Here is a 27,246-nt window from a genome sequence, read left to right as displayed (position 1 = left end):
TTAGATCAAGTCTTTAAACGGCGTTTAAAGCTATAAACGCCCAAAATCGGCCAGTTCGTTTCTTTAAACGCGTTTAAGCACAAACTAAGTTTAAGGCTCTGGTGAAATCCGTTTCGCGCGTCAAACTGAGTTTCAGACGTTAAACTGGTTCAAGATCGCTTGATGAAAATGGGCCTTAGTACTTTCCACACGGGATAACGAACATTTGTAATGGGTAAAAGTGTTGCTTCCGCCATCGAAAACAGTAGCAAAAGTACGTATTAAGGTTTTCTCAAAAACCGATTACAAAACTAAAAGTTTCTTGACAATCATGGCGTATTTTCAGCCAAAAATTACAAAATTCGCCTCATGCATCGCTTTTCAGGGAATTTTAGAAAAACTTCTCCGCTTCGAAGTTTGCACAAAAACCAAATTATTTTATTTGGTTTTTCACCGAAAGTAATTAAGGTTATCTTTCGTCTCTGTCGAAAAAAGAAACCAGAGTGCAAAAGTTTACAAAAAATCAATTGAAAAATTCGCTTACTCTCATCGCACTGAAGATTTTTAAAGTTCCTCTAAAATTTCAATTCTTTCCAGTTTCAGCAAAGTTTTTTAAATAATTTTTTTCTGGGTAAAAACGCTTTATTTCCTAGTTTTATGTAAAAATCCTGACAATCTTCAGGTATTTTCTGTGAAAAATTATAAAATAAATGTTGTTGGAACACTCATCATTTCGTCGAAAAATGGGAACCCTAATAATTTTTTTCTGGGTTTTTCCAAAAATATTTCCTTGAACAGAACAAGCGAAACTTTATAATCAAACTCTAAAATCAAAAGTTTATAAACAATTATTTGGAAAACTCGCCACCATCGTCGCCGTGAATAATTTAGTTTTTTTTTTAATTCCGGTTTCTTCAATGTTAGGTTAATATTTCTAAACAAAACTATCTCTAAGCAGAAAAACGCGATTTTTCCTAACGTTTTACTTTAAAATATTGGCTAACTGAGAGCTTTCTTTGCAAAAAAATTAAGAGATCGGTTTTAGAACAAAACTCGTCGTTTTTATAGTTTGGCCTTCTTTCGTCTTTTTCCAATACCTCCAATACCGTTTTTACCTTTGAATTTGCGACAAAACAGAAACAAGTTTTTTTGGTTTCTTCAAAATTTAATGTAAAAATTCCAGTTTCGGTCATCGGTAAATGATATATAAGTCAATAAGCGATGAGTTAACCCTCATTAACTCAGAAAGGGTCAACAACTCAGCACAGTGTTACCCAGGCCTAGTTTGATGAGTAGCGCCAGCCCGATGCCTTACATGTAGGTGACGTCAACACGCTTAGCAAATATACACCGCTCGAAAATTGAAGTTGGCCTTTTTTGAAGGGAATTTGTAAATGTGTTAAAATTGCTGTGTGCAATTGTGCAAGGGTAACTTGGCCGCTTGCCTTATACAAAAGCCTGCCGTGTTTCTAGAAGAACTCCCCCCGAATCTCACCCGTTTCATTAGTCTATTTACTGTAAACCTGCTAAAGAAAAGGCGCTTTTCGTGTGCGTTTTATCATAATAAGCCCAAAAAGCTGAACTCTTAGCCGATAAAGTCACCCTAAAGTCCCTAAACAATATCATCCAGTCACTAGTGGCCGACATTGTAGAATCCATAGTCCCGCGTCGCCTAATTCGGCATTACAAATGATTATTGAGCCGCCCTTCGAGCCCTTATCAATTATTCATACTCGTTAGTATTATGACGGCAACATAACATTCAATGTAGGCCTATTATGTTACATCTCAAAACACATTCGTATGCGGGCCGGGGTGGCGAACAAAGCAGGCGCTATGGGCGACTGTTGCCCGCCCATCGTCCTGCAGCAGGATGATTCTTTGCCGGATGAATATCGGGTTCAAAGGCGAGGGCGGGCTCATTAAATGGGCCCGTAATGGTCATGTGATGGTCATTACTGACGCGATGTCAACATTGCCAAGACATTAAAGATTCATCAGCTGCATTATTTGGCCTCCCGTAATGGGGCTTTGACACTAAATGACTTATTCAAGCTGGTTTATTAATGATGCCAATCAATAGTGGACAGTTTCAAGAACAAACCGTAATCGGCAGTTAAACACTTTTGATAAAGACACCAGAATAGCGTTTTTGGATAGCTTGAAACCGTCGGATTTTTTTCGTGTTAGACCATCGTCCATAGGAATTTGGCCGGAACTTCAGCGCCAAAAGTTCTCATTAGATTTGATATTTACTAAGCTGACACAAATCAGTATTCAGGGCGATTTTTATAAAACTTTCTGCATCTTTAGAGTCAAACGTCTGTAACTCTGACACTGAGACTACGATTGACGGACTTGCGAGAGACATTCAAATTTTGACCAAAAAAAGTCAATAAGAGTCGCGACTTTTTATGTCTAAATATTCTTAGCTCGGAAAGCAGAGCTAGTAGAGCGCTATTGGATGGTCAATAAGGACATGCAGTAATAAAGTTAGTGGTATTTTGACACATACGCCTGCGCAATTGAGTCTAAAAATAAGGGATCCTATCATAAGGATACTGTTCTGTGCTATTTGTGCAGCGACGCTAGAGATTTATTGGATATTATAAATACTGCCATGCAGTAATAAGGCTAATCCTTACTTTAATACCGCATTAGCTTTATTTCTCTAACTGAATAATAGTGATTGGGATGTATAGTTCACTGCTTTCAATATTAAAAGTATCTAACCTAACTCTGCAGAATTAAATTAACTTTACGTTGTTGGCTTTGTATTGTTTACCTTTTTCTCGGATATTGGAAGCTGTTTGAGCAGTTTGTCTTAACTGTTTCAATGGAAAATCGTGTGGAAATATAAGCTAGGTTCTATATACAATGAAATAACCTGCAAGCGTACGCAAGAAATGTCAACTGCCAGTTTAAGGTAGAAACAAAGCTGTACAGTATGGCTGCAAAATTAGCACAGAATAGTATCATTACATCATCCCTTAATTTTAGACTCAATTGCGCAGGGGTTTGTGTCAAAGTACCACTAAATCTATTACTGCATGTCCTTATTAACTCTCTACTGTACGCTTTATTTCTACCTTATACTGGCAGTTGCTATTTCTAACGTCCGCTTACAAGTTATTTCATTATATGAGGAGTTTATTTTCAAAACGCAATTTCTGCCAAAAATATTTGCTACTGAAATAGAGATGGCGTTCCACTCGCAGCGAGCATTTCTTTCGATTGCCACTTGAATTTCTAGTCAAATAGCAATTTCTGCCATGTAAAACGCCCAACAATTTTAGTATTTTTTTTTCAAACGCAATATCTGCAATAATGTTTTTCATCAAACCGTAATTTCTACATTTTTCGTTTCAAATCGCAATTTCTGCAAAGACTTTGTGTATTCATTGTTACGTACGGTGTGCTGCGAAAGAGTTTTTGGAAATGGAGACAATGGAGAATTACATAGGCACTGCTGTTGGAAGAGGTTGGAACCGTAAGAAAGCTTGGAGTAAACCAGAACAACCCTTATGATGTTAAGAAAATGAGCGACGTTAATTGCGAAAAGCTTATGGGAATCAGTCAAATGAAAAGGGTTTTTATTAAAAGAGAAAAAAATAGCAAAACTAAAAATACATCTCAAAAATGTTTATGACTATTATGAAGAAAGGAGTGCAAATGGGGAATGTAAAAATGAATCTGTTACCGTTAACCCATAAAGTAAAGGATTTAAAACTAAAAAATATTGAGTTGCGGGGTGAAGGTGTAGTGAAGTGTTCTTTCTAACCTATGAAGTCTAGAGTAAATTTTCTTAGAAATAAGAAAACACAATATTTCAGCTTTTTTTTCAAGAAGCAATAAGTCCTTAAATTTCTTTTCAAAACGCTATAAAATACAATTTTACTTTCAAAACGCATTTTCTTTTTTCGTTTTTTTCTTTCTAACTATAATCCAATTTTTTTAGCAAAATTTCCCATTGGATTTTATAGTCACGTTACCAAAGTTCCTGTTGGCACCGAAGATGAATTTATATTTCCATTTGTTTTGCTAGATTTAGAAAAAGCGTAATTCTGCAAATCAAATAAACTTTTGGAAATTGGGTTTTGAAAATAAGCTCCTCATATAAGTAATCCAGTTTCAAATACCTACATGTTTTTTTCAATCAGATAACTTTTTCAAAATGATCGAAAATAAGAATGTTCACTTACGAGGATGATGTCACCTTATTAAAGGAATTTTCCGTTAACGTTAATCCAATTATCAATCCCCAGGGATGGGAAATAATCCAAAAACATGATGCGATTATAAGAGGAAAAATATTTTTAATAATAAGTTTTATTTCTTCGTAGGTCATTTGTTCTAAATAAATATATTTCTTTCCTGGTTTTCATAACCATGTCTCTTTATAAATAGATGGTGCAAAATTAAGTAGTCAATTTAATTTTTACTTGCTCCGCCTAAGACTGCGGCTTCCATTGTAACAATTACGCAGAAATGCTCAAACAGCACCCAAAATCCAAAAAAGGTAAATAATACAGACAGCACCGTAACGTTAATTAAATTATTTAAGGTTAGACACAGAGGTTAGGTTAGACAGTGTTAGAACTGAAAGCAGTGAACTAGACATTCCAATAACTATCATCTTGTTAAAGAAATAAAGCTATTGCAGTATTAAAATAAGGATTAACCTTATTCCTATAAGATAGTATTTATGATTTCCAATAACTGTCTAGTAGATAGATGAAATTTTCAGAAATTGTCAACAAGGCACTGGTTATAAAGAGAACATTTTGGAACATCATTAAAAAATTTCATCGTTTTCATATGAATTTTAAAACAAAAATGGACCAACTATTCATTGTGCATTACGATTTTTAAAAATTCGTATTGTTCAAACTGCAAACTTCGTATTGTTGCAACATTCTCATAGTTGCAAAAGAGGGACAACTTTCCAAATTTCTTTCATATATTCAATCTCAAGGCTCCAAACTCAAAATGATACTTGAAAGTTCTTTGGTCGGCTGCAGAAATCTCTTAAACTTTGGTCTTCTCCAAAGAGCATGGAGGGAGCATTGAATCTTTGCATGTTGGGACGGGAATAACCAGTTTCAAATCCCCAAAAAAAATTGGGGCTTTGGATAATTTTATAGGCAATGTTCAAAGTGGTCGTTCAAATCTGTAAAGGAACTTCAGCACCCCAATTTACAAAATATTGTAACTAACAAGAGAGAGCTTTAAACATTTTCAGAATTGTCAGAGAATTAGTCTCAAATTATTCGAAAATACAAGAACCTTGCAACTTTGGATGCTTTGTAACAGCCTGGGCGCAGTGTTGCGCAAAAGGCTTGGTGCGCCAACTCAACGCGTCTTCGTAGTAACTCACTGTCGTTGCGCGCTGGAAAAGCGTTACTAAAATTATGAGTTAAAACATGAAGTGACTTTTTTAGTTGTTTGTACAACAAGTGGTAAAACATTACTCATAAAAAATGTTGATGACCTTTTTTTCATATGTTAAAATTTTAGTCTCGGGCCTCGTAAAGCTTTAATCCACTTTAGTAAATGAGTTATAACTCATCAACTCAGAGAGCGACAACAAAAGAAAATAGGGCGAGACCCAGGAAAATGGTTACAGACTACACAAAAATTCATCTCAATCTCAAAAAATTCCAAACCGCCAATGCGTCAGTTATCCTTGATCCGACAGCGATATCAATTCTAAACAGTTTATTGCATGTGACAGAACCGCTACAAACAAAGCTCCATGTTAATAAACATTGTCTAAAGCTAATTAATTTATTAAACAAATTCGAGTGGACTGTTTTAATCGCTTAGACAAATATTCCGATTTGAAAACAATACAGTATTTTGGCTTGTGGACAAGGGGGCCGCAATTGGTTGAACCAAATTAGCGCAACATCGACTTTCCGCCGCTATTTTCGGTCTGAATTGGCCCATATGGCAAGAACACTATTTCCTGATAATTAATCGTGATCGGTGTCAATAACACAACATGCAGGCCTATTGAGGAAACAATTGAAATCAGAGCGGTATTTTTTCGGCGTTATCTTGATAAATTTCTTCATCTACACGGCCCAGATTGGGAATGTTCTCTGCAACAAGTAGATATGTTCGCAAAAAGTGATAACGGCCTAAATAATCAGCCTAATTGGATTTTCATAAAGGAAAGCGCGCTGTTAAGCAAAGCCCGAGAGCGAAAACCTTCGCAACAGAACGACTCAATTAAATTGAAAAAGTCCATGCAACAAAACGTGCTGGAATTGGAAAATCGACTACGGAATGAAAATGTTTTGCCTTTTGCTCGAACTGATTTAAATGAAACTAGTTTCGCGCTCCTACTGTTACTCAGTGGCAGTTTTCCTGTTTATTATATTTATCTCGAATGTGCTTGCAGTCTTGCGAAATCAATAAATAACCCGTTTCGGCAGATTAATCAACATCGCAGACTCTGGAAACAATATACCTGTGATAATCAATAATTAGTGAAACAATTCCGTTTAGGAATCATTCAGGTGGGCATCAAAGCGGTTTTTTGGATGCATTGAAAAACTCCGGTAAATATTCCGTCTGTACACGGAAAAACAAAGAGAATTACATGCTGTCAGAACTGGCAGGAAAATTAGGCGCCCAGTTGCGGGATTAGGGCGCACGAAATTGGACGTGTGTAATGCAGGCAACGCGGCAGGATTGTTTCATCCTGAACTGTCCAGAGCCGATTAGAGGAACTTTGGGCGCATCTGAGTGCGGAAATTTCAAGGAAAAAAACACCCATTACCAAAGTACAGATGGAACGGTTCATTTATGAACGCCTGAAAAGTTTTCTCTTTTTTCCTCCACTTTGAAGCCCCTGGCGAAAATCCGGACCACGCCATTTTAATCTTGGTTGTCGGATGGTTTATTCGCACCTCTACTATCTTACAAACATGTTTTTATCCCAACGTTTCGGTTGGTAATATCTCCAACCATCAGCGAAGCGTTTTAAGTCCATTGAGTGTTGAAGTCTTCTAAGTCATCCTTCGAATAGTTTCTGCTTAAAGTTTCCCGAATAAACCTCAACACAGTCCACCACTGCTAAACAAACATTGTGCGAAATTTCAGCCCCTTCTTTCGCTTGCACCTCAATCAATTCCCCATTGAAATACTTGCTAAATATTACATTTCGAGCGCATAAAAACTTGTTTTGCCGGGCATTGCGAACAAAAGGGAACTGAATTTAGTGGAACACCGTATGGTTTAATTTAACAGCAAAATATGGCTCGATTATAAACGGCAAATAATAGCGAAACATTCCCAACAATGGGGCCGCGTTTTGCGTAATTGTTATTTTCGAACATTTCCTATTTTTCCTGTCCGATGCATACGGAGGTTTGACCTCAAGAGACTCACTCACCTGCCACTCTTCGGTCCCACATTCGACACGTACGAAGAACTGGCTGTGATCGCTTCATCTGGAATGATGCCCGATTCCATGCCTAAGGGCTCGTTGCATTGGGCTGCAACACAAAAACGGAAAATTGAATATAAATGTAACAAACAGTATGTTCTAGAATGTTTATGCTGGACAATATTTAATATCCGCTCTGAAATATTCGGAATTTAATATGCCGACATTATGCCAAATTGGCCAATCAACAACGGTACGTGTAAACCGGATTTATGTGCCGGCAAAAAATATTATTAACTATATGAAATGCTGGAAACGCACCTTTTCAATATTAATGGAGGTTTAATTAAATTATTGTAAAAAACTGCCCACATTGCCAGCTTGGGCTCGTTTGAAGAAGTGCGATACCGATACACAAGACTTGACTAAGCAGAGATTCAACGTATTTATGGTTAGTTTTGGAATTGTGGTCTTCAAAGCTTGGAATGTATAACAATGTCAAACGTGCATAAGCATTATTACAAGCAAATTCATTCCGCCGAAAAAATCAAAGTGAAAGTTTGGAAGGTTGCGCGCTGATTTTTCCTGATCTCAAAATTTGAAGAACCTCCGCTTTTCAATAGAGTGAAGGAGGGCTACTTTTCCACGGTTCCAAAACGAATTAGAACTCAACGCAGTTGAAAACAATGAAAACTGGGGTTGTGAAGGGAGGTTCTGAAGCCATTTGTACAGCAGTCGTTGTCATTTATATATCAATCAAGTTTTCCTTTAATGGAAAATTCGAAATGCCTTCGAAAGTTAGTCGATTTGCTTTTGGCAAAACAGATCCGTTCCACTTGTTACACTTAATGGGAAAAAATGGGTCGACAATGTTTCCGAAAATATTCTCCATTTTTCATTCGATTTAAAGCGACGCTTGAAAACTGAAGCTTGACAGAGGGCAATTTATTCAATTATCCAACCGTTCTCCCCAATGTGGAAAATTGAAAATGAAAACGTCGCCCCCTCGCGCCCTCATAAATATTAATTTACCTAATTCCCCCCAGTTATAGTTAAATTTTAAACCACATAATAAAAGCGGGGGGTGCGGAAAATGGGTCGGTTAATGTGTTATTCAGTGGGTCGATGTGTGACGCCACTGGCGCAAACAATCCTTGCGTGTCGCCCCCGAAAAGGAAACTTTATAAAGTGTAAATACGTTTACGTAAACGTCTAATCTTTTAAGTGAAACTACAAAACTTAAAGTGATTACACGGTCTTATTTCAGTCAGTCTGGCGATGGAAGTCGGCTTTTCGCTTCCATGGAGTTTAATGGAAAATGTTGCTATCGATTTGCTTATTAAAAACGTCCCCCCGATGGCTCTCCTGGGGGCGTTTGGAAGCCCTGAAATAAAACCGGTCAGAAATATTCAATTTAAACCGACCGCCAAATTCTGTCATTTCGCTTAACATCGGTCGTTTATTACAGTTTTCCATAACAGTTCGGTTTAATCCTGAAATGGCCAATTGTGGTGCTTTGGACGAACAGTGACGTGTTTTTTTTTGGAAATAACTAAACTGAAACAACACATTGTGGATTGGTGCACACTTTAAATCTAAAGCAATTATGAGAAAGACAGTACTTTAGATATTGTTGGAAAAAGCCATTACGACTGTTCAGAGTGACTTTTAGAACGGGTTAAGTGTATGCGGTTTGATACCTGAAGAATGGTGAATTGCTTACATTTTGGCGGGTAACTTTTTAAAGGTTAGGGAATTTAGGTCAAAGGCAACAGATAAAATACAGTGCTCAAAACGCTCTTTAAAAAATATTCTGACGACTGCTAAACGATTTCCAACCGTTTCGGAGATGCGCGATCTTGAACGTAACAGTTTTCTAAATTCTCCAATTTTTTGCTCCTAACTTTTTAAAGGTTAGGAAATTGTGACAAAACCTAATCAGTAAAGTGTAGCTCATGCTCCTCAAAGAAGATACGTGTGAATACTGCGCTATTTTTACCCGTTTTGGAGGCACGCGATCTTGAACGCAAAAGTTCTCCAAATTTTCCAACTTTTTGCTCTTAACTTTTTAAAGGCCAGCAATTTATCACAAATTCTAATGAATGAAAGTTAGTTCTCGAGACGCTCTTTCAAAAATATACTTATGACTTCTGAGTTATTTTCAACCGTTTTGAAGGTGATGAGCTCTTGAACGCAACAGTTCTCTAAATTTTCCAACATTTTGCTCCTATCTTTTTAAAGGCTAGGAATTTTTGACCAAGCCTAATAAGTAAAAGACAGTTCTAAAATGCTCTTTCAAAATGATGCTTATGACTACTCAGCAATTTTGAACCGTTTTGGAGAAAGCCGCTTTTGAATGAAACATTTCTCCAAATTTTCAAAGTTTTTGCTCTTAACATTTTGAAGGCTAGGAATTTGTGATGAACCCTGATAAGTAAAAGATAGCTCTCAAGATGCTCTTTCAAAAAGATGCTTATGACTTCTAAGCAATTTTGAACAGTTTTGGAGATATCCGCTTTTCAATGCAACAGTTCTCCAAATCTTCAAACTTTTAGCTCCTAACTTTTTAAAGACTAGGAATTTGTGATAAAACCTAATAAGTAAAAGACAGTTCTCAAGATATTCTTTCAGAATGATGCTTAGGACTAATAAGCAATTTTGAACCGWTTTGGAGAAAGGCACTTTTGAAAGCAACATTTCTCCAAATTTTCAAACTTTTAGCTCCTACTTTTTAGAGACTAGGAATTTGTGAAAAAATCTGATAAGTAAAAACAGTTCTCAAGATACTTTTTCAGAATGATGCTAATGACTACTAAGCAATTTGGAACCGTTTTGGAGAAAGACGCTTTTGAATGCAACAGTTCTCCAAATCTTCAAACTTTTAGCGCCTAACTTTTTAGTGACTAGGAATTTGTGATAAAATCTGATAAGTAGAAGACAGTTCTCAAGATGCGCTTTCAGAATGATGCGTATGACTACTAAGCAATGCTGAACCGTTTTGGAGAAAGACGCTTTTGATTGCAACTTTTTGCTCCTAACATTTTAAAGAATAGGTATTTTACATAGGACTCACAATACAAAATGCAGCTCTCTGAATTCTGTTTAGAAAAGATGCTTACGCCTACTTAGCAGTTTTGAACCGTTTTAGAGAGACGCGCTCTTGAACACAGCTTAGAAAATTTCCAATTTTTCCCTCTTACTTTCTAAAGGTTGCGATTTTTTTAAATCTTCGGAAACCGAAGACAGTGCTTCAAATATTCTGTAAAAAACTTACTTACGTCCACTAAACAATTTTTGACCATTTCGAAGATATCCGCTCTTGAACTTCCACGGTTTCTTATCCAACTTTCGGCTTTATGGTTCTAGCTGTATAAAGGTTAGTAACTTCTAGGATAATTAGTATTAAACGTGAAACCCTTGTTTGACGAGTTGAAATTGACTGGGATGCGATCCGAAAAACCTACCCCAATAAAAATCGATTACGCCTTCATTGGAGTTCACACAGTTTCTTTTTATTTTATTTCGGGCCAATTTTCGTGACCGTTTTCGCAACTTTATAAAAGCGATTTTCCTCCGATTGTGACGTGGAAATTCGGGTTTTCTTAACTAGAATTGGACAAGTGGTAAAACGTTTTTACTTGTCGTCCACCGGGGGGAGTTTCAACGATTTGAACGGTCTCAACTCGCTAAGTCCCCGATTAAATCAGCGTCACCGTTTAAGGGAAACGGTCTTCCGAACGTTAAAGATTTGTTAACGATCGTGATCTATTGGCAGTGTTTGGGATGGAATAACACACTGTTTTCTGCAATTAAACAGCCAGAGAAACTGCTCAAAGCATCAAAGCAGGCCAAAGAAGCGGATGTTAACAGTCAGTGAGGTAGAAAATGCATTTAGCTGGCACCAATAGCAGAGCTAATCGCGATCAAACATTGGAAAATTTAAAAAAACTGCACGCAAATTGAATTTGCAACATTTGGGCACGCAGCTGAAAACACACAATGGGTCGTTTTTCCGTTGAAAAAAATATTGAATTTGCAAGCAATTTTTCGAGAGCCAAGTGAAACTAGGCCAATAAATCCGGCGGAAAATGTAAATCAAGACTCGATACATAGACATCTATCTAATCTTTTAAGTGAAACTGCCAAACGTAAAATGAAGAGGGGGCTTTATTTGAGTTTCGTGAAGCTGAAAGATTAGTCTGACGATGTTACATTCTCACCGGGTTTAATATGGAAGTTGTTTGTGCGTCTTAAGCCGTTTAATCGAAGACGCGCGCTGTTTTCTGCGAATTTACATACAAATTACTTCGGTTTTAATGGGTCGTCTCTCACTCTGTATCCTCATAGAGAGGAGCTACAGCCGACTGAATTGAGCGATTGAAAATCGCTCTCTCATTCGATTAATTAAAAAACGCCAAACCAAGTAAATAATTCATTATCAATTTTCCTAATGTGTTCGAATTGTGTGTCGTTACACGTACAAATGATGTGATGGGCTGGCACCAAATATGTCTATTGATAAAGCACAATTGAGCAATCGAGTTAATGTAGCTTTAGTGGATTAAATTTGAGTTATGCCGCTCCGATAATGACAGTCATTATCAAGCATTAAAAGCCTTGATTTATTCCGATTCTAATGGACACTTCTCAATATTGAACGGACAAATAACGGATCGCAAGTGAAAATCAACAGATTATTATAGGCGCGTTCTGCATGTTTGTTACTTACGTTTTATAGGTTAGGCATAGCTGAAACCACATCATTTTAGTAGGTTTAACTACTCAGCTATTTTGATTAGTTTAAAAGATATGCGCTGTCCGCAAGCAAATATACTGGTTGGACAAGCCAATGGGAATACGTTTTCATTCGTTATCATTTTTCCGACGTTTTTCAGCTCAATTTGTGTAAAATTGAAGTAAACGCGTCAATCCCCAGGACAATTAAAAGCAAACTAACCAAGTCACCAGCCAGTTTCGGCATTCAGCTCGTTCCAAAGCTCATTTTTTGCGGGTTTAGCGTGTCAATATCGTGACATCGAGCCCTTCCAAGTAGCGAAATAAGAAAATAAACGAAATTTCTGACTGGGGTATCAAACAGAAATTTTTGGGATTCAGATTCCATTTGCCACCGATGCTGCCGAATTTATTTATTTGTCAGGCGGCATTTGCCGATGCGCGAAAATCCTATAAATATTGTCTTATGGGAAATGTCATTGCGTCAACACCATGAAATGCTGGCCTTTGTACTAGTCAGGCTTTGAGAAATTAACAAAGACGGGGTGGCCTGCGCCTTCTCCAGACTTGCCACCGTTTGACTAGATTTTACCTTTGTAATTTACAATCTAGTTGAACGGTTTACTTTGGAGTTACCAAAGTACTAGCGAAAAATTCAGTTTGCAGACGCTTCTCAAATAATGAAATTAAAGCCAAAAAGCTTTCATAGGTCAAGTACGGCCAGGAAGCTTTGGCTTGAAGAGAATGGCAGGACAAACTCCCAATTTGCTGATCAGTTAAAAACTGATACCTAGAACATGAGCATGCTATAAACGAACAGGCAGAAACTAAGCGTTACAACCAGGGACCCGGACCGGAACCGATATGGACCCAATGCCTGAACGGAACCGTTTTTTTTTGACCGGAACCGTAACGGAACCCATATTTGATATTAACACACTGTTAGGTGCTGAACCGGTACCGAAATATTTTATTTCGGTTTTTTCGGTTCTGCTTGTAACGATTGAAAGAAATTACTGTACATTTTAGAAGAGCAAATGAATATAAAATTACGTTTCTGTGTTCTGGTCAATAAAGGGTCGGCACTTCTTTTAGTTAGTTCCTGGAATCGTTTTAATAGTCGGCTCCGCGACGCCGTCAAAGGGAGGATAACTTGAGTACCTAAAATCCTACCGATTAATTGCCTCTTCACAGCACAGTGCGCCTGCGCAATTTAGAAATGAAAAAGTTGTCATCCTCAACATTTACAAAACAAAAATAACTCTACACGGTTATAATCTATGCGCTTACTGATACCTACAATTATGGGTCGAAAAATAACAAATGTTGCTCACGGGCAGTTTGACTTCATTAATATAGAAGATAAATCTGTTTGCAAATTGTGTAAGATGTCAATAAAGGTAGGTAATTCAGTTATGTAATGTTTCTTGATATAAGATATTTTTTGAGGAGGGTACGTAATTGTGTAAAATGTCATCATCTACTATGAAAAATCATATAGATAAATACTCTAGGCAGCCGGAAATTAAACATTTTAAGACATTGATAAGCGCAAAATTAACATGAATTACAAGGCTATATTACTAATTTTCGCCCGCAACTGCCTGGCAATATTTCATTCGTTACACATTTTTTTTATTTTTTTGAATTTTGAGTAAAAGTAGTGAATTATGTATGTTTTATTAACTGCTAATTTGTAAAACTGTCGCAACCGGTATCTTTTCATCACCAGTTCGCAAGATTTTATTTTTCGCAATTGGTTACGAAAAGTAGAACGTTTTGTCACTGTTATCAGTTCTGAAAAGTGTCAAAAGTGTTGACTTTATCAGTCAAAATTGGAAAAAAATATTTTTTTACTACTAACCTGAGAAGTCACTATTATTTACTTTCCTCATAAATACTCACTTTATATGTCAAAACAAAAAACTTAATTAATTAAACTTAGAAAAAAACTGCGCTCGTTTCGTAAAATTACGTGATACCTAGAACTTCTATATTAACGCACAAAAATACCGATGTTGTATAATACATATTGAATAATTAATAATATAATATATTGTATAATACATAATCTTGTATAATACAACAAGCAAGGAAAAAGATAGTGAGATTCCTAATTAGATAATCTTTGTCTTCGATGTTATATATAGATTTTGGAACCAAAAAAAACTGGAACCGAACGGAACCGAATTGGAAATTATTTTCTTAACCGGAACCGTAACGGAACCGGAATTTTAAATTTTGCCTTGGATTGAAACCGGAACGGAACAGTTATTTCGTTTCGGTCCGGGCCCTTGGTTACAACAGACAAAAGCGCATTTGACTGACCTAATTTGAAGTGTTGTTGGGGCAATTCCTGCAACTTTTCCCGCCCAGCCTCATATCTCATCGCTTTCCGTGAAAACACCGTTGATTTCCACGCAAACGAGCCCGTTTGCATTTCTTTCTCTATCTTATTTGGCTGCAGATTTATAATGCACTCAGTCCCTCGGTTTTCCATATCTTTGCCTGGGTTTTTTCGTCGCCCCAAACACTATTTGTTGCAATCCGCGGGTAGAACGAGATAAATTTTAAACTGTTGGCTGGCTGCTGTTCTGTATGTGTTTGTGTGTAAATATATCTGGTACCGGGGAAACTTTTGCCAGTGAAATACGAGCGTACGTGCGAAAAATGGATTTCATTTTAAATGAGAATAAACGGGCAGTTTTATGTTTTGTTGCAAATCCCAGAAAACGATTTTTGCGCGCTTTGTGCACTTTGTGGACAAGGCGATAATTACGTTTGCACACTTAAATGTGCTGGAATTTACAGATTTTATCCCCAAAAGTCGTAAGTTATCAACAGTGAAACGCTGGTTTTATGCAGGATTAGTTATTGTTTTTATTTCCTATGTCGAGTAAATGGGTTTTATTTTCCTTGTGTGAGTCTAAGATCGTATTAAGTATGAGGGTCTTTAGTTTCTAGCAGCTTTTTCTTTCAACAATTTTAGAAAATCGGCGGAAAAAGTGGTTGCAAGTTTACTTTTAGTAATTGTGAAAAATCAGACCAAAACCTGCAGGAAAAGAAAATTTTGAGAAAGCATAGAGTGAAGCGTTTAGGTTTGCCGCAAAAATCTCTGGTTATTTGGAAACTAACAATTTTTGAAACAGCAGGAAAATTTAGCCGTAAAAGTAAATTTAAGTCAAGTTTGCTCTATTTACTGCGAGAAAAGCGCGCTTTAATCCATACCATTTTGGAAAATTCTTAAAATTCAGCACAAACTTACAAGACAAATTGAGTGGAATCATAGAGTGAAGCTTCCTCCATTTACAGCTGAAAAAAACGCTCTCTAATCTCAACTAGTTTCGTCACGAACAATTTTTGAAAAACAACGGGAAAAGCTAGTGGCAAAAGTCGTTGAAAGTTTGACTTTGAGAAATTGTATAAATTCACCGCATATATTGAAGAAAATTTAACTCTTTGCAGAAATATGGAATGAAGTTTGCTCTATTTACCAAAAAAATGCTGTCCAATCTGTTAAAGTCTGTCGTAAAAGTGCTGGTTTCATTTTGGGTAAATCTCAAAATTTAGCTGAAACTTGCAAGAAAATAAAATTTTGAGAGAACATAGGCGTAGTTTTCGCGTTTTATTACCGGAAGAATCGCTCTTGAATCACAGCTGGTTTGGTCGCAAACTACTTTTGAAAAACGTCGGAAAAGTGGTTGCAAGTTATACTGTCAGTAATTAATTCTCAACATTCAGCCCAAAACCTGCAGGAAAATAATGTTTTGAGGCAACATAGAGTGAAGCCTTCTTTATGTTTGCCAGAAAAATCGCTCTTGAATCTCTACTTGTTTGGTATGTAACAATTTTTTTAAGAACAGGGGGAAAAGTTAGCCGCAAAAATTTAAATTCAAAATCACAATCAAAAAAGTGATTTTTTTCTTTCGAACTCCGGAAAAGCGGCTTTCAATTTGTATTGCTTTGGTTCCAACAATTCTTTTAAAATTCGACCCAAACTTGCAAGACAGTAAAATTGAGGGGACTCATAGGGTCGAAAGCTTCCTCTATTGATGTTAAAAAAAAACGCTCTTGAATCTCCATTAGATTTCTCGCAAATAATATTTGAAAAACAGCGGGAAAAGTTAGACCCAAAAGTCGATGCCACTCTAAATTTGAATAAATGTCTAGGTATATTCATCACGACTATCCAGGAAACAACTTTTTTGCGTCCATAGAATGATTTTTTTCTTTCGAATGCCGGAAAGCGGCTTTCAATCTGGACTGGAATGAAAGAAATTGTGTAAATTCAGCGCAAATATTGAATAAAATTACAAAATCAAATCAAATCAAAATATGCTTTATTGCCACGGAAAAATTGACGTTTTATGGACAAAGCGAGTTAAAAAACACAACAAAACAGTACAAAATATATCAGGTGCAATCGTTGTCACAAAAGTCGGTGCAAGTTCCATGAAAACATTTTTTTTAGCGTTTATTCCATTTCACATAGTGATTTGTTTCTATGAATGACTGAAAAAACGTTTTTCAATTTGTACTGGTTTGGTCCCAATTGTGTAGATTCAGCGCAAATATTGAAGAAATTGCAACTCTGCAAAAACATGGAATGAAGTTTGCCTATTTAGTACCAAAAAAATGCTGTCCAATCTCCACTGGTTTGGGCGCAAACTATTTCTGAGACACAATGGGGAAAATTAGTCGTAAAAGTGCTTGTTTCATTTTGAGTAATTCAAAATCAAAATTCAGTAGAACCTTACAACAAAAGAAAATTTTGAGAGAACATAGGTGCAGTCTCGCTTTTTATTGCCGAAAGAATCGCTTTTGAGTCCCAGCTGGTTTGGTCGCAAGCCATGAAAACGGCGGGTAAATTAATGGCAAATATTTTGTTGCGATCTGAAGATGCGTGCTAGCAAAACGTTCGAACCAAATTCCCTTCGAGGCCCGTCTCAAAACCCGATGACGGCAAAAAAAGAGCCAACAGAAGAAAAGGAATGTTCAGAATGAGGTCAGGCAGCCAGGCAGCCAGGCAGCCAGCCAGCAAGGAACCTCTTCGGTTATTGTAAGTTATTCCATTCGTTCCATATCCAAATAGCTTATCGACTTTTCATAATAAAAAGCGCTGAAGGATATTAATGGTGCAAGTGCACGCCACCAGACGACGACAAAGACCGTGGGGTGAGTTTTTTGCGTGTAAAATTGATTTAAACGCAACTGGCCGCCGGTGTTTTAATTAATTAATAGCGGCCGAAAAGTTAATTAGAGGCTCCGTATTAACAATCCGGCTTTTCTGAAATTTCCGGTCGCAACTGCGTTGCAAATTCTGTGCAAATAACCACTCTAGTACATTGGAGTTTGGAGCCAACTGAACGACAGATCCAGTAAATTTAGGGAGGAAAACCAACGTCTGGAACGCAGTAGTCTTGTCTAGGCCAGAAGTTCTTGACATCGCCGAAACCGCATTATAACATTTATAATTGAAATCGTGCCGGTGTGATTAATTGTCGCAGATAATGCCATTTCCCAGTGTCAAACTCGCCAACTTATTAACGCCCATGGGTGGAAAGTGATCATTTACTCGTTGAGAGTTTGGCAGCCATTAAACGGCTGACCTTTTCGTGGAAACCAAATGCAAATTTCGGTGCAAACCTTAATGGGCATATGGAACGCGAACCTTTCAGGCCTTTGTTGAGTGAATTCGGCCGGTTCCATTTTGAGGAGCGGCTAAGAGTAAACGTTGCCACGGTGCAGTTAATTGGGGGAAACTGAACGTGTTGTCTTTAATTATACGGCGCCCAGTTTCAATTCGCATTTTCGCAATGTCGTTTCGAATGAAGTTCAATTCAATTCGCAGGCAAATAGGAGAGAATCCGATTTGGAAAATCTTGCAAACTAGCCAAGAAAATATTTATCATTCTCACCTGCACACTTTGCCCCTTTTAAGTGGATCCGCGTCCTTCGACGAACTAGTTCCATGAGCATTCCGTGCCGAAGCGCAGCATATAAAATTTGATTTACCTCCGAACCTTTGCAAACTCAATTTAACCCGAACTTAAATCGATTTTATAAGTACCTTTTTAGTCAATTCGGTCCGATCTAGGTAGAGTTGGCTCAGTATTTGCCATGGAAAAAGGAACTAGTGCGGAAGACAATAACGATATCTCTTTACTTCTTTGCTTCGTTCGTTGCGTTTTTTTCCCGATGCCAACGTTTTCAATAAAACCGGCTCCAGTTACTCAATAAAGGCGCCTCACCTGTTCGGTATTGCGGCCGTTACACCGCCATCAATATCGCCTCTATATGAGGATCATTCCGCAGGACAAATAAAAAAATCACTGATACTTTATATCGAATTTAGACGGGCGGGTTTTATGGCCGGGCCCAAAATCCGAAACAAATCGGAATAAAGATATAGTCGTAAATACAAAACTACCACTCCGAAACTTTATATATTGCCTCGTGACATTTCTATAGCCGATATTGGCTCTAACATGTGCTACTTTTACCGCTTCGCCAGGGAAATCTCGTTTGATTTATGTTTTTACGATTCTAAAATTACTCTGGTTTTGCCTGGCAGGGGTGCGCCAATATCTGTACAGCTAACATGAGTCTCTGTGTGTCTTATCAAGCACTAGTCATCGGCATATCGAACAACCAACCTGAAATTTGACCAACCCAACTGAATGTTGGGGCTTTGGGTCAACGGTTCGCGAAAAACAGACACACTTTTTCTTGGGCCAACGCTTTGCAGTTTTCCAATGCGTACACATTTTTTCGCAGTTTTTCAAAAATTCTTTCTGAGCAAATCGGTTCCCACTAAACAGTGCGTTTTGCGGTAATAAATAGCGTAAAATTCATTTCAGGTTTGCTCCAAATTACGCATTTATCGCGAATGGGTTGAATTTTGAAAATTACTCGAAGTGAAACTTGCAACGATTCTTGTGACCAACTTTTCCCACCGTTCTGCAAAAATTAGTTGGGACCAAACTGGTAAACATTTAAGGGCTATTTATTCTCCAATATATACAGAACATTCCACTAAATATTTCTCAAGAATTTTATTTTTTAAGAGGTTTGAGCTCAATTTTGAGAATTATTCAAAATAAGACTTGCAACGACTTTCGCCACTAAGTTTTTTCGCCGTTTTTCACAAAATGTTTTTGCCCAAACTGGTAAACATTTAAGGTTGATTCAGTCTCCAGTAGATACAGAAAATCCTTCTAAATGTTCTAAAGGAATTTTATTTTGCAGAGGTTTGAGCTTAATTTTGAGAATGACTCAAAGTGAGACCTGCAACGACTTTTGCCACTAACTTTTTCCGCCGTTTTCGAAAATTATTTGCGACCAAACTAATCAAGATTTTTGGGCGATTTTTTTGCCAGTATATAGAGCACGTTTTACTAGATGTTCTCGCAGAATATAATGGTTCTAACGACGTTAACTAAATTTTGAAAATCGTTCAAAAGATGACGTACACCGACCTTTGCGACTAAAATCACCCGTCGTGCTTCAAAAATGATTTTCGAACAAACTGGTAAACATTCAACAGCAATTTATTCTCCAATGCATACAGAATATTATACGAAATATTTCATTAGAATTTTTGGGTTTTAGAAGTTTGGGCTAATTTTTGAGAATTATTCAAAATGAGACTTGCAACGACTTTCGCCACTATTTTTTTCCGCCGTTTTTCAGAAATTTTTTGCGAAAAAACCGTCCAAAATTTAGGGGCGCGTTTCTCTGCCAAATATACAGCACATTTTTCTAGACGTTATCGCAGAATATAACGATTTTAAGGAATTAAGGTGCATTTAGAGAATACCTCAAACCCAGACTTGGAACGACCTTAGCGACGAAAATCACCCACCGTTCTTCAAAAATTATTTTTGACCAAACTCGTAAATATTTAAGGGCCTATTTATTCTCCAAAATATAGAGAACATTCTACTAAATATTGCTTAGGAATTTTATTTTTTAAAGGTTTGAGCTGAATTTTGAAAATTACTCAAAGTGAGACTTGCAACGACTTTTGCCACTAAGTTTTTCAAGCATTATTTGCGCCAAACTGGTCAATATTTATGGGCGCTTTTCACAGAAATAAATAGAGCGACTTTCACTCTACGATTCCTAAAAGTTTCATTTTTTGGAGACCTGTGCTGTTTCAAGTTTAAAAATTCCTTATAAAGCCCGATGAGTAAAAAACTCGCACTCTTCCAAAAATGCTCTTATAATTACTAAGTGATTTTCAACCGTATGAAAAATACACACTTTTGAAGTTCAACAGTGTTTTGCGTTCGCACATTTTTCGTTATAACTTCTTAAAGATAAGGCAGTTTGGCTCAACACCTTGAAAACTGCAACCTCTAATCCAAAATTGGGGTTGTCGGCTTTATATTATAAAGTAAACTAACCTTTCTGAGCTCTAGACAATAGGGAGTTTTTAAGCCCCTTAATTGCAACACGTTTTACGTTATATCCGTTATTCTGAGCATGCGCATTAGTAAAGAAATAACCGTTTACGTTATTAGAGGATAACGTGTGCCTTTATTTACGTACGAGTAGCGGTAACGTTAATAAGCATCACGTTAAAAAGCAGGACGACGGTGTTGACATATTTGACTTATTTCTAATATTATTAATTAAATAAGCGGCTATAATAGAATAAGAAATCTTTTTAAATATAAATAAGTCGTTTTTATTGATTAGTTTATGCCATTATTGCGTAATTACGGATTTTATGTGAAATTGTTTGGGCAAATTTGAACTTTGGCAACACTACTAACATCGCAAGCACAGGTTCTAACTTCTAACCCATAACCTAACTATTTTATTTTGAATTTTTATTTAATTTGTTTGGAATATATTCCTTCTGAAACGTAAAATTGATAAAGCGATGTCTGGGCTCCATATTTTCTAAATTAAGAATAGCTCTTCGGTTTGCAACAGAGGTGGGTCAAAAATGTCGTGTAAAATTAAGTCTCTTATTAAATCGTGATCCACATCTCCCTAATAATTTCGGTGCAGAAAGGCAGCTTCAATGTTTTCTTCCATCTTAGCCACTTTTTTTTAATAACAATACAAACTTAAACTAGCTTTAAAACTTTTCCAAACAAAACGGGATACAAAAACAATAAAGTGATGTTTATTTGATTAAGAGTGCAACAAACGCGGTATCAAAAACTAAAAAACGCACCTAGCGTTTTTTGCCTGAACACCTTATTTTTTTAACACTGCTCATGATCACAATAACGTTTAGCGTTTAAGGCCAACGTAATTTTATGGGGCCTAAAAACTCTCTAATAAAGAGTTTTTAAGCTGCTTAAAGTTACGTTGGACTTAAACGCTAAACTTTATTGTGATCATGCGCAGTGTTAAAAAATAAGGTGTTCCAAGTTGTATTGTTCTTAAACAAAAAGTGGCTAAGATGAAATGATGCTTATTAACGTTACCGCCACTCGTACGTAAATAAAGGAACACGTTATCCTTTAATACCGTAAACGTTTATTTCTTTACTAATGCGCATGCTCAGAATAACAGATAACGTAAAACGTGTTGCAATTAAGGGGCCTAAAAACTCCCTAGTGTCATACAGTCTCCACCCCGATTACTCATCAATAACTTGTTGAAACTCGAAAATTGGGTCGTTTTTCCATCCCGCACGCAATACAATACGTAAATTCGATTGAATCGGGACCGGTTGATTTAAGGCCCATTATTTAGGCAAAATCGTGTTTAGTAAACAAAAGACATTACAGTGGCACAAAAGCTTTTAAAAGGTACAAGAAACGAGCGAAAATATATTCAAGAAAATAAATATGATAAACCTCCCACCGGGCTACTTTTCATCCCCATCCATTATGAAGGGCATTATCGGGCCTTGCCATCTAAAACGCTTTGTTTGGAAATTGTTCGATTAAATAGAGAAAAAATTAAGTGCGGAAACAATGCGAGAAACGAAAAATGTCTTAATCTTTTCGCTTTTCAGTTATTAATTCACAGTGACATTCAATTACGTGCCTGATTCCGTTCGCGGTCCATCTGGATAATTTATTGGCCATCCAGGAAACACGCAACTGCATGCCACCCATCGGGCCATTCTTAATTTAATTACGCGATGAGCTGGCTGTTGGTCAATCTAATCATTGTTTTATGTAATCATTTCATGTTAGATTAATTCCGGAGAATGTGTCGCGGCTGTAGCAGGAAGCTGCCGGTTTTTTCCTTCCATCGCTGGTTATTAACGATGACTTTGCAATGAAATTACTGTGTTTAAGCCCGCGTTTGGAAATCAATTTGGGGCAGCCGAAAAAACACTTAAAACCCCTATTAGCTTATCAATATCCAATCGCTGTTTGTTTGGTCGCATTGTGGGGCCGGATTGCATGTTTCCAAACGACCCATCTGACTGCCAAAATGGCGGTTTCATCACGATACGACGACAATGACCCGTCATTAGCCAACCGAAAGGAAGCCACAGTCATTTTTAATGTTCCCGATAAGTACACGGATAGTTTGCGATAAAAACTGTTACGATTTATCTCATTCATCATTTCCAAAGCTAAAAACATTCTCATAATAACAGTACAAATTGGTTGCCTGCCCTCAACACAGCCTTACAGTTTTAAAGGTTGTTTTTCCTCTTCTTGTTACAGGAGTTTGTTCCTGAAGTTAACACTGGGATTATCAGGCACTAGTCATCGGCATATGTGATTATCGGAAATTTGGATCGGGAACAAGTTACGGGAATGGTGGGCGTTTTTAGTCAACCACTTGCCAAAAAATATTGTTTTTTCTTCGGACAATGTTTTGGCTTTATTTTTTGGTCAGTGGAGGGTTAAAAATGGAGACATACTCTCTGCTTGACCCGCCGTTAAAAAAAAGAATGAGCTAACCGGCGGATGCTGAAAAGTGCTTCCTGTGGTAATAATTAGAGCACATCTTAGTCGATGCTCTCACAAAGCTTGATTTATTTTGAAGATTAAGCTGGACCTTGACAATTTCTCAAAAGAGACTTTATCTTTTGCGAGTAACTTTTTAATGTAAAACTAGTAGAAGTTTCACATCGCTTTTTTCGAACATGAGCAGGCAGAACTTCACTCTATGTTTTCGCAAAATTTGATTTCCGTGCCGGTTTGGGCTGAATTTTTATAATTTATGAAAGTGAAACTTGCAACCACTTTGGCGACTAACTTTTTCGCCGTTTGTAAAAAATTGTTGGCCACCAAACTAGTAGAAGCTGAAGACCGCTTGTGCCTATGCTTTGTCAAAATTCGATTTATTTGCGGGCTTGGGCTCAATTGAAAAACAATTGGAAAGTGAGACTTTAAATTTTGAGAATTATTGAAACAGAGACTTAGGAGTTACAACGACTTTTCCAACTCAATTTACCAGCCATTATTCAAAAATTATTTACAATCAAACTATGTGAGGGGTGAGACTGAAGAGCACTTTTTATTGCAATAAATAGAGCGAACTTTAATTTTTTTGCGTGTTTGGGATTAATTTTGAGAATTATTGAAAATAAAACTTGCAACTACTTTCCCCCGTATTTCAAAAATTTGTTGCGACCAAACTGGTTGAGGCAGAACCACGCTGCTACCAAAATTGGATAGAGAAAATGCTATTCTATCCTTGAGGAAAATTTCACTTTCCTGCACGTTTCCGCTGAATTGGAAGAACTATTAAAACTCAGACGACGCAACGACTTTTCCAATTCAGTTTACCCGCCGTTATTCCAAAATTATTTACGACCAAATGGTATGATACTTGATAGCACATTTTTTTTAATAGAGCATATGCGGCTCTATACTCTGTCAAAATTTGCTTTTTTTATGTTTTTGGGGGATACCATGTATTTTTATGTATATATATTTGTATATGTATATGTATAACGGGGAAAAATAGTCGCAAGTTTAATTTTCAGTAATTCTCAAAATTGAGCACAAACTTGCAACTATTTGCAAATATATATGCGCTGCTTCTAAAACTAGATAGAGACAATGCCATTCTATGTTTCAGAAAAAAATCGTTTTCCTGAATGTTTGGGCTTTGTTTCAAGAACTATTCAGACTGATACTTACAACGACTTTTCCAACTCTATTTACCCGCCGTTTTTTAAACATTCTCTACCACCAAACCCTATGAGAGAGCGCTTTTGTCGACAAATTTCGAACAAATATAACAAACGCGGCTTTATGCTTTATCAAAATTTGATTTTTTTACGCGGTTGGGCTCAATTTTGAAAATTATTGAAAATGAAACTTGCGACAATTTTTCCCCCGTTTCTCAAAAATATATTGTAAACAAACTGGCAAAGGCTGAGGCGCGCTGCTTTTAAAAGTGGACAGAGAAAATACCATTCAATGCTTCAGGAAAATATTTCACTTCCCTGCACATTTAGGCTTGAATTTAAAAAAATATTCAAACTGAAACTTGCAGAGACTTTTCCAACCCAATTTACCCGCCGTTATTCAAAAACTATTTCGGTCCAAACTGTGTGAGAATAGAGAGCGCTTCCAGTTGCAATAAATAGAGTGAACACGGCCCAATTCTGTATCAAAATTTGATTTTATTGCGGGTTTGGGCTCAATTTTGAGAATTATTGAAAATTAAACTTGCGACTATTTTTCCCACGTTTTTGAAAAACTTGTTTTGACAAAACTGGTAGATGCTGAACCGCGCTGCTTTCAAAACTGGATAGATAAAGAAAATGTCGTTCTATATGTCAGCAAAATTTCGTTTCCCTGCAGGTTGGAGCTGAACTTCAAAAACTATTCAAACTGAAACTGGCAACGACTTTTGTAACTCAATTGAACGAAGTTATGCAAGAATTCCTTACGACCAAATCGTGTGAGACTGGAAAGCGCTTTTCTTTGCGACAAACTGTGTGAAACTGGAGTGGGCTTTTCTTTCCAATAAATAGAGCAAATCCGGCTCTATGACTTACCAAAATTTAATTATTTTACGGGTTTGGGCCCAATTTTGAGAATTATTAACAATTTTATTGTGACCAAACTGGCAGGGGCTGAAGCGCGCTGCTTCCAAAACTAGTTAGAGATAATGCCATTCTATGTTTCAGAAAAAAATCGTTTTCCTGAAAGTTTGGGCTTTGTTTCAAGAACTATTCAGACTGATACTTGCAACGACTTTTCCAACTCTATTTACCCGCGGTTATTTAAATATTCTTTACGACCAAACCCTATGAGAGAGCGCTTTATTCGACAAATTTCGAACAAATAGAACAAACGCGGCTCTATGCTTTAACAAAATTTGTTTTTTTACGCGGTTGGACTCAATGTTGTAAATTATTGAAAATGAAACTTGCGACAATTTTTCCCCCGTTTTTCAAAAATATATTATGAACAAACTGGTAAAGGCTGAGGCGCGTTGCATTTAAAAGTAGACAGAGAAAATGCCATTCAAAGCTTCAGGAAAATATTTCACTTCCCTGCATGCTTGGGCCTGAATTTAAAAAAATATTCAAACTGAAACTTGCAACGACTTTTTCAACGCAATTTACCCGCCGTTATTCAAAAATTATTTCCGTTCAAACTGTGTGAGACTGGAAAGTGCTTTCAGTTGGAATAAATAGAGTGAACACGGCCCTATGCCGTATCAAAATTTGATTTTATTGCGGGTTTGTTCTCAATTTTGAGAATTATTGAAAATTAATCATGCGACTATTTTTCCTCCATTTTTAGAAAATTTGTTTTAACCAAACTGGTAGAGGCTGAAGCGCGCAGCTTTCAAAACTGGATAGCTAAAGAAAATGTCATTCTATATGTCATCAAAATTTCCGTTTTTCTGCAGGTTGGAGCTGAATTTCAAAAACTGTTCAGACTGAGACTGGTAACGACTTTTGCAACTCAATTGACCCACCGTTATTACAAAATTCTTTACGGCCAAACTGTGCAAAACTGGAAAGAGCTTTTCTCTGCAATAAATGGAGCGAGCGCAGCTCGATGATTTACCAAAATTTAATTATTTTACGGATTTGGGCCCAATTTTGAGAATTATTGACAACCAAACTAACGACTATTTTCCCCCGTTTTTCAAAAATTGCTTTTGGCCAAACTGGTAGATGCTGAAGCGCGCTGCTTCTAAAACTAGATAGAGAAAGACAATGTCATTCTATGTGCCAGCAAAATTTCGTTTTCCTGCAGGTTTGAGCTGAATTTCAAAAACTATTCAAACTGAGACTGGCAACGACTTTTGCAACTCAATTGATCGCAGTTATTAAAAAAATTCTTACGTCCGAACTGTGCGAAACTGGAAGGAGCTTTTCGTTGCAATAAATAGAGGGAGCGCGGCTCTATGCTTTACCAAAATTTGATTTTTTACGGTTTCGGGCTTGATTTTGAGAATTATTGAAAATGAAACTTGCCACTATTTTCCTCCCGTTTTCCAAAAGTTAAGGGCTGCAATGAGCAATACTGAGACTTGCAATGACTTTTCCAACTCAATTTACCCGCCGTAATTCAAAAATTCTATACAACCAAATCCCTAAGAGAGAACGCTTTTCTCGACAATAAATAGAGCGTGCGTGGTTTCATGTTTCGTCAAAATCTGATTTCTGTGGAGGTTTGCCTGCACAAAGTGATGCAACTATCTTCTCCCGCCGTGTTCAGAAATTATTTGCAAACAAACCACAAGAGGTTGAAAAGCGATTTTTTCGGCATTAAACAGAACGAAATTGTCTCAAGTACTTCCTTTCATATTTACGTTTTTATCAGCGGTTCCTAAGCTGAAGAAGTCAGAAACCAAACTGTAAAAATCACCACAAGCGTAAGCGTACACATTGCCGAAGATTCTCCTGGAACTTTTACGAACGCGATTAGTATTGTTTCTAATTCATTGTGTATATTTCCCTGACACTATCATAAGCTTGTCTAAAATATACATTTATTGGAATTGTAGATTTTATTTAAATGTTTTTGTATAAAAATGGAACAACATAAATAATTATAATCAGAAAAAAGAAGGTGAAATCAAGTATATGTCATTACCATGTATTTCAGAAACTAAGACAAAAATAAAAAATATTTTTAAACCGCATAATATCACTATAGCAGAAAAAACTAAAAACAACTTAGCAAAAGAATGGTTCACAAAATTTAAGCCTAAAAGTAATAAGTTAGACA

At 36.8% G+C, this 27,246-nt stretch overlaps 1 protein-coding gene across 1 annotated transcript in view; it reads right to left on the bottom strand.

Annotated features, from left to right (window-relative positions):
* Window positions 1-27,246, bottom strand: part of LOC109537708 (discoidin domain-containing receptor tyrosine kinase B) — a 126,086-nt gene that overhangs the window by 59,100 nt on the left and 39,740 nt on the right. The window contains exon 3 of the mRNA XM_019904564.2: window positions 7,382-7,484. Within this exon, the coding sequence (XP_019760123.1) occupies window positions 7,382-7,484 (103 nt within the window). The remainder of the gene's footprint in view (window positions 1-7,381; window positions 7,485-27,246) is intronic.

Source organism: Dendroctonus ponderosae, unplaced genomic scaffold (genome assembly GCF_020466585.1).
Source record: "Dendroctonus ponderosae isolate FM_Combo_2020 unplaced genomic scaffold, Dpon_F_20191213v2 Dpon_F_20191213_9, whole genome shotgun sequence".
In the NCBI taxonomy this organism is placed as follows: domain Eukaryota; kingdom Metazoa; phylum Arthropoda; class Insecta; order Coleoptera; family Curculionidae; genus Dendroctonus; species Dendroctonus ponderosae.
This window is presented reverse-complemented; position numbering and strand designations above follow the sequence as displayed.